This window comes from Lycorma delicatula, chromosome 7 (genome assembly GCF_047948215.1).
Source record: "Lycorma delicatula isolate Av1 chromosome 7, ASM4794821v1, whole genome shotgun sequence".
NCBI classification, from domain to species: domain Eukaryota; kingdom Metazoa; phylum Arthropoda; class Insecta; order Hemiptera; family Fulgoridae; genus Lycorma; species Lycorma delicatula.
In genome coordinates this window covers 90,582,630-90,591,784 of record NC_134461.1, presented here as the reverse complement: position 1 = coordinate 90,591,784, position 9,155 = coordinate 90,582,630, and the positions used below count along the sequence as shown (strand labels likewise).

General features: G+C 27.4%; 1 protein-coding gene across 1 annotated transcript; it reads right to left on the bottom strand.

Moving 5' to 3' along the window:
• Window positions 1-218: 218 nt before the first annotated feature.
• On the bottom strand, window positions 219-9,072 carry mgr (prefoldin subunit mgr). Its single transcript, XM_075370963.1, has 5 exons — window positions 8,922-9,072; window positions 6,948-7,072; window positions 5,516-5,681; window positions 3,628-3,740; window positions 219-1,264 (listed from the first exon to the last, which is right to left on the bottom strand). The coding sequence occupies exons 1-5, from the start codon at window positions 8,997-8,999 to the stop codon at window positions 1,177-1,179; spliced, it is 570 nt and encodes a 189-aa protein (XP_075227078.1). The 5' UTR covers window positions 9,000-9,072; the 3' UTR covers window positions 219-1,176.
• Window positions 9,073-9,155: the final 83 nt, after the last annotated feature.

The window sequence follows — 9,155 nt, the reverse complement described above, 5'->3', positions numbered from 1 at the left end:
ATACAAGATGTACCAATCAATATTCAGTTATTGAAAACTTATGAATGATATGAAATTATAATTAAAGAGAAAAAGAAAAAAATCATTACTCAGGCATATAGAAATAGGTTTGTATAATATGTAACTTTTATTTTTATTTTTTAAAGGAACTTCTGAGAAAGGACAATGTATATGTGGTGTACATGGTTAATGCACATTAACTTAAACATGAACGTATGAACAGTGTATATGCAAGGTGCAGGCATGTATTTTTTCAATTTCATTTTACATAAAAAAAATTAACAAATGGATACAAAGTAAGGTTATGAACTAGAAAATGGAAAAGACATTTAAACATTAGAAATACATTATCTAAAATCTACATAGTAACAAACATGTTAAGAAAATATCCAACACAACTATTAACGATTAATCAAAATCATTACTAACAGGATCAATCCATCAATACCACTATCATTAAACAACTTAGGTTGCACAGCGATCATTTTTATTGTCACTGTACAGCATAAGCAAATGTAATTATGGTACAATTACCACAGTCATTGGTAAAAATTTGTCTGTCAGTAACGGACAAATTTTTTTTGACATTCAACAGATATATGTTTTCATGGTAATCAATGACAGAAAAGTAGTAACAGTTGTTAAAATTGTATTTGAAAAAAAAAGTAAATTAAAAGTGGACAATAATTTTATTAATATTAATTTTATAAATATATATAACTTATCTTTAAGAACAAGCATATTTTTCACAAGAAAAAATATATACCTGTGACGTACTAAAAATAGAAAAAATATGGTTATAAAAATTGCAAATAATTATAACAAAATGCAGTTTAGTAAGTGTTATTGTACAATCATAATACTTAATTAAAATATTACTATCTTAAACTGTGTAATTATTAATATTATAATTATATTATTATTGTTATGATTGATATCATTAATAAATTAAGCAAACAAAAAATTATTACAAAGCATTTTAACAGCAGACACATTACAATATTACAACACAATAAAAAAAAAAAATCAATTAATATTAAATAAATGGTATTCATCCTTTATTTCATTTGTATTTACTTCAATTTTAAGACAGTCTGCCAAGTATAAACAGTCCAATTAAAAGAAAAAAAAACAAACAAACAATGAAGAATCAATTTAACAATAAATTTAATAATTTCACGAAGCTTCTTTGGCAGCATGACGTCGTTTCACATCCCAATTGTAAACACGAGCCATATTAACCTCAGTAGTTGTAATCTGATCCCTAAAGAAAAAAATTCAATATGTTTAATAGTAACAAAATAAAACATACTTTTCTATCTAATAATAAAACTAGTTAAATCTTTTTTTTTTAAATTCAGATACAATGAACAGCTGATAAATAATAGTCACATAAACAGAAAAACAAAACATTATACAGCATCGTATGCTGCCATCTTGTAGTTACAATCATCCATTACAAACATGCTAATGTCACTGAATTCTTTGTTAATAGGTATGAAGTCTAGTGTGCCTCTTACATCAACACGTTTAAAAAAAAATTACAGACTGAATTTCAACAGCCAAAAACATCAATCCTACTGACAACCATAAAAAAAATTTATACACACAATTTGTTTTGTTATAATCTAAGAGATTCACAACACAGCCTTCTGTAAATCTGGTTTTTCATAATCAAAGAAATTCACAACAGCCTTCTGTAAAAAAAAAACTTTTCTCGACAGTATTCTGGGGCATTAAGGGTATTCTAAGTGTTGCTGACATAGGTATGCAACAGAATATCTGGAAGCTGGACAACCATAAATTGTGCATAAACATTTAGATGTTAAAAAATTTGAGAAAATATATGTATTGTATTGAAAAATCTCTGGACTAATAATCCGACAACATGATAATGCTCAGCCACATGCAAAAAGCACTACTATCCCTAAGGTTTTAAGGAGTAGAAATTCAAACCCATTCTACACTCTCCATACTTACCAGATTTGGCACCCGGAGATTTTTACTTCCTCTTGAATTTATAGGCAATCATTTCAACTGAAAGATGCAGTAAGGTCATGAAACAAGGATAGATCACTAGAATGTTTCACTGAATGGGAAGAGAAAACTGACTGTGCAAAATGTATAGCTTTAAATAGTGATTATATTGAAAAATCAAACTAAATCTTGTAACTGATAAAATGTAATTTCAAGTCATTTTTTTCACTTTAAACATTTCTTTCTGTTAGATAATTATCAATGAATAAGTGTTGCCTTTCAGCAGCCATTATAAGTACTATCATGGTAAAACTGGAAAACTGTTTTTCTGACAACTGCATGCAAAAAGAAAATTTGTTAATTTTAGTTTTTGTCAATTTGATCTTATTAGGAAAAAACCAGAGGAAATTAAGAAAAGGTTTTCAGACTATATTAAAAAATATAAGATTGTTAACAGAAACTTTCAAAAATTACACTTTATTAGTGTGACGAGCACAATTTTTATTTTTCAAATAATGAGAATTAGAAATGCTGGTTTCATCATTTATCAGTTCCTTTGATATAGATTGAATATCAAGCTGTTCAAAATTTAAGGTATGTTGGATTTTTTTTTTTAGTAAACTGTTTAATGTTTATGTGAAAAATTATAGACAATGGCCCATATTTCACTACTTATGTATGAGCACATATATTTATTGTTAGGGATTAGGAAACCCAAATTTACCCCAAAAAGGGCTTAAACCACACATGGACATTTTTTTTAATCAACTGTGTATGAAACAGAAATCATATGATTTTGATTCCTATCCTAAGACCTATCTGGATAGAGGACAAAACGATGGAAAGGACTGAATAGAAGGAAATTGATGGACAGCCCAGAGATAGTGAAACTATCTCAGCCTAATAACTGCTTCACAGCTCCCTTCAGGCAGTGTGTATCCATTCCGTTCACAATTCTTCGGATAATCAGAATATTTTTACAGATGAGAGCAAGATTACTTACAAATTTAAGATAAAAATTTAGAAAAGAAAGTTTAAGATATATTCTTAAATATATTCAAACAAATGCTTTACTCTGGATACTGCAGCTGTAACAGTCTCACGCCATAAGGAAATTTTAGCCTTATCCATCCCAAGAATTGTGTGCCATGTGTTGTATGAAACTAAACTATATGTTGTATAATATTTCCAAATGTTAATCTAATAATGAACAGAAATATATGTCACATTAAGTTAATGTTTATTATTACTTTATTATCTTGCATTTCTTTAGATAAAAAAAAAATTAATTAAAAAATACTTCTTTTTCCTGTTTAGCCTCCGGTAACTACCGTTTAGATATAACTTCAGAGGATGAATGAGGATGATATGTATGAGTGTGAATGAAGTGTAGTCTTGTACATTCTCAGTTCGACCATATCTGAGATGTGTGGTTAATTGAAACCCAACCACCAAAGAACACCGGTATCCACGATAGTATTCAAGTCCATGTAAAAATAGCTGGCTTTACTAGGACTTGAATGCTGGAACTCTCGGCTTCCAAATCAGCTGATTTGGGAAGACACATCACCACTAAACCAACCCAGTGGGTGAATTAAAAAATACTGACTTACACAATCTTTTCTGAAATAAGAATAACTAAAAACTTACCGAAGAAAATCTAAATCATTTTCAACACAACCTAAATTCTTTTTAGCAGTTTCAATGTTCTTTTGTAATAAATCCATTGCATCATCTAACGTATATTCGAGCATAACATTAGCCTGAAAACACAATTTTTAAATGTTTATTGATGTAATGGACATATCAAAATGCATTTAAAGTATTTAAGCCAAGAAAACACACAAAAGCTGTACTATAAAAAGTTGTATAAATACTTCTATATAAACAATATAAATAAAAAACTGATATAAATACACATATATATCTTGTTTTGCTATTTCAATGGAAAACATTGTCACATAAAATGTTAGTTAATGTATACGTACAACCACTCAACTGTTTAATCTTATTAGTGAAGTGATTAGGTTTGTTATAATTTCCTGTTACTTCTTATTCTACTTCACACACATTTCTGGAATGAATTTAGAAATCGCATGTTTGGATATTCTAAATGTTTACAACAAGGTTGTGCAATAGGAATTTATAGCCACTAAAGAATTTATCCTTACAGTTAATTTGAATGACAAGGAAATTGCTTCCCTAAATTTTACATTTCTACATAAGTTCTCCAATAATATTTAATATATCCTCAAAATCTGTCAGTCATGCATGTGACGTATATAAAAATTGTCATAAAACTTATAAGATCTGTTCATCTTCTAATCTTAGTCATTTAAAAAAAGTTACTGAATAAACATCTACATTTTAAAATTATTTACCTTTATCACAGATTTTTTCCTCGGTGAATATTCTTAGCAATAAAAATCTACTAAATCAAATGTTACATCTTTATTTGTATAACACTAACAACTAAATGCAGTGCAATTACAGTTATGTTTTAAGACAACAAATGAGTTGAGACACTCAACACAATATAACAGTGCTGTACATATATTAGTTTGATACAAGTATCTCAACTGTATACAAATGAATATAATGTACAGATACAATGTACTTCAATTAATAATAAAAAATTTAATAACCTTGGTTTTAATATTCTTCAGCAAAAAAATGCACTTATAATACTTGGATATTGAAATGTCAAAAAAAAAACAAACAAAAGGTTTATTATGAATAAAAAATTTAATTGTATGGTTTTATCAACTAATAAGTATACTGTCTGAAACACCTAACACTTTAAAGCTAAGTTGCTTGGAGAATATATGTTCTAAAAACACGGGGTATGCATTTTCTTCTCAAACTAATTAAAATTTTCTGGGATAAGTATAAAATAAGGCCTACCATAACAAGCATTATAAAAATTAATTTCATGTTTATTATCTTTTTTTCAATTTGCTAAAAGCGAACCACCCAGCCACTGATAGCCACTGATACAAGATGAATTTTTGTAGTACATGAAAAATTCTAAGCATAATTAGGATTCAAACCTTAACTCAATTCTCTAGTTAAAGTATTGAAGACATACTTAATACATTAGAAAAAATTTATATTTCAACATTTTAGGGTTCTGAGCACTATGTGCACTTTTGCAAAGCTAAAGACTAACTTTCTTTAATATCATTAACTTCAATCATTTTTTGGGTAATTAAGAAATGGACTAATTTAATTAATAAATGGGAATAAGAAATTGACTTTAGTAGCACATGAAAAAATGTTAAACTTGGTCAAGATTATAAAAAAGATCTTCTACATGAAATGCTAAAACTTTTGCTAAGGAGATGACAATAAAAAAACTTAAGAGAAAAACAAAATGGAGTATTAAAGATTTTTCAAAAGAAAATAAAATGCCAAGTAGACTTAAAATAGACGATTAAATGTTGTATCTCCAATAACACAACAGCTTAGGTTTCAAAATGTTTAACTAAATATAAAATATAATAAATAATTTATAAAATGCAGTTAAAATAATACTTACACCAAGCCACAGGCAAACTTTATCAGTAGGTGGTACGAATGCTTTCATAAATACTTGTTCAGATAAAAGAAATTGTGTTTCAAAACCAGTATCATTCTTCTTTTGTTTTTTTAATACTTTAATCATATCTATTGATCTTTCCAAATCTGGAATCTGAACTTTCAACCTAAAAAAATAAAAAATATGAATATAATTACAAAATTTTAACTGTTTTTTAACTTGTTCACAAGTACAGGATACAAGTTTGTATATACAACATTAATCGATGGTAAAATAATCACTAAGTCAATAATATTAAAAATAAAAAGTAGAGTTCACTAATAACAACTGAGTTTATCAGCAACTCAGATTTATAAGGCTGATTAGTAAATTCAAGATGGATATGACCTTAATGTAAGTAAATATATAACATAATAATAAAGAAGTTTATATAATGATTATTTACAATTAAAGAAAATGGTGAACAAGATGCAAAATATATATATTTATGTAAAAAATGTCCTCAACTGAATACAAAAATCTAAGGAATGGTCGAACTGAGACTGTCTTTATAAATGTCATCTTCATATTTCCAAGTTGATAAAGTTGAATTTCGTTTTATATTTACATATATAAAATTTCTCCAAACTGTCTAAACTTTTATTATTATTTACATTATATTTCTTGATTTCCAATATTTCCAAATTGGTTTGAATATCAAAAATAGAATGTATGTTGTTAATGAGGTGGTCAGCAACATTAGATAAACCCAATTTTCCATTTTTATAGTGTCTAACATTAAATGCGTCAACGTGTTATCAGTCTCTTAGCAGAATTAAGTGATGCATCAACAAGTCAATAGTGCTCAACATATTAAATCTTGCTGTCACAAGTAAAGTATATTTATACCATTACTAAAGAAATAGCTTAAAGCTCCCCAATCACACTTATTAATTAACAGTAAGATATTTTACGGTTTATTTTTTTTTAAGGTGAGAGGTGCCATAACTAAAGCAGTTGTAAACCACACAAATAATTCAGTGTAATACCAGTGCATGTCGGAGAGAGGGTGAAGTACAGCATTATTGCTGTTAACTTTATCAAGTCTAAATATTGCTGCAAATCAGCATGGCATTACGCTGTACAAGCGAGACTGTAGCTCTACATTTTATCACACGGAATGGCAGTATGGTGAATATACTCTTAAAAAAAATCAAAACTTACTGATGCTAATTATATTTTAGGTACTTTGTATGCATAACAATCTACAAAACACTTGAGCACCTCTTTCTATTGACAAACATAATAATTACTGTCTCAGTTCAGTAAAAGAACTTTAGAATATAATATATCTGAAAATAGTAACTAAAAAAACACAACTGAGAAAACGAGAAGGTAGAGTAGAATACACTTGTTAAATCTGATGCATAAACACAACTGATATTTCACTCACCTTCTTCGTTTAGAATTTAAATTGAATTCCATAAACTTATATTTGCTAAGTTGCTCATCTAATCGTTTAAGTACGACATCTACGACACTGTTTTCTGGCAGTAACATGAACTTATCGACATCATCCTAAAATGAAATCAATTTCACTTCTTAAATTGTCTCATTCACATTATTACATAACTTATTAATAACAAAGAACAAAATGCACAATTTTTGGCTTGAAAAGTATTAATCTTACGAAAGAATTATAATAATTATAGTATTATATGAAAAGGAACTATAGTATTTCATATGAGTCCATAGCAATAATTGTCAACAGACCAATTCTCTAAGCAGAAAAAATATCTATTACAGGAATAATTCAAGGAAGTCTTTAAATACTTCTACCCAGCTTAGTTCTGTAAATACATCAAATCAATTTATATCAAAATCTTTCAACAGCATAATTAATTCTCTGAAAAAAGAATCAATTTTATAGTGAACCGCTTCAGAAAGCAAATATAAAATAAAAACTCAATTAATTTTAAAAGGTTCGAAGTTGTTTTTCAACGGTTATCATATGAAGATTTATTAGCCTCATTTGAGAACAACAGTCTAAGAAAAAGGAACAAGACTTAAAAGTGTAGTATTAAAAGTCAGCATATGGCAAACTTTTAAAAAGGAGTAAAATGGCAAAAGAACAGACACAGTCCTATTTGACATTATTTTATAAAAACTTAACTTCAAGCTACTGATCTATATGCAATATTTAAAATTAATTACAAAACATATCTATTCAGCTATGGTCATAAGAACAAAACGTAAATTTCTTATTTTTTGAAATATATAAAATTAAAAGTAAATAGTAAAAGAAAGGGTGAAAAATGACACCTATGTTACACTTAACCCTAACAGAAGTCAGTTTTTTTGGCAATAAAAAAGCAAAATCAGCAATAATATAATACAATAAATTATAGTTTTTAATTTTTTTTTAACTGTAAGCCATAGTGGGAAAAATTTTTTTTTAAATATTTTAAGAAACCTGAAAAAATGTTCATTTTCTAAGCAGAAAAATAATTTCTGTAAGGACAATAATGTTTTCTAATATTAAGCATTTTCTACACATTTCACAACAAACTATTATTAAGTAATATAATTTCTTTACTTAAAAGAGCTGTTAGCTGGATATCTGACCATCATGTTGAGATACATTTCTATTTTATTTATTTACATTTACTATAAACCACAAATACAAAATGAAAACAGCATAAAAAATTGATTTTTTAAATTATTTCAGTGCGAGTTCAATGAAAGAAGTTCCTAATCTTGTGAAAAAATTTCTATAAAAACAATATTTTCTTCAGTAATTTTTACACACCTTTCAAGGCCGATTTTTAGAGAAATTTCAATTTAGACAGTCAACATTACTATTTTTCATTCTTCATAAAAATGAACTATTTAGTATATTTGTGGAAAAAACTAGACATACTTATTCTAACAATATCACTTAAAATTTATTCTAATGTAATCTCATTAGATTTAACATCAATATTTTCTACATCAAACTTAGTTTAATGTAACTCGGAACAAAGTCGGAAATTTTGATCGATTTGGTAATAGGTTTTCACAAGCCTTAACTTCAACAAAGAAAATGTAACAACGAAGAGTGTACTCAGGGTTGAAGGAACTATCAATAACCGAATTATGGGTTAAAAATAGGGTTAGCTTAGGTTAGTAACAGCGTTTTGTAGAAAATAAATTGTACAAGCCTAAATTTCTAAAATTACTTGATGGAATACATCACATCACGCGAGATAATGAGTAAAACCATGAAAACACTAACAAACTCTTCAAAAAAGTTATTAATACGTACAGTACAACACGAGACACCTGAGGAGTAAATGACTTAAAGAACATGGAAACGAAAAACTAGACACAATAATTTAAAAATATTTATATAAATTCATTTTAACATCATTTGAAATCAAATAAATACCACAAATGCTGCTTCAGGAATACCGGCGAAGGATTTCTTTTTCTCATTACCATTAATGATTTCCTTGTCGCCTTCCATTTTTAAACTGAATTACCATCTGTAGCGACGGTGAGAAAGAGAATAATAGAAATGTGCATAAGATTCATTTGATTTCATTCTGAAATCTTACTCTAAAAAAAAGATATAACATTGAAGTGGTAATAATATTTAAAACAAATTTGAAATAATAATAAT

Bases quoted from the DNA above. Each gene is read 5' to 3' on its own strand.
- mgr (XM_075370963.1), bottom strand. From the start codon at position 8,999: ATGGAAGGCGACAAGGAAATCATTAATGGTAATGAGAAAAAGAAATCC. The intron at 5,682-6,947 runs GTGAGTGAAATA...TTATTTTTTTAG, and splicing joins TTAAATTCTAAACGAAGAAG to GTTGAAAGTTCAGATTCCAG. The intron at 1,265-3,627 runs GTAAGTTTTTAG...TTTTTTCTTTAG, and splicing joins AATGATTTAGATTTTCTTCG to GGATCAGATTACAACTACTG.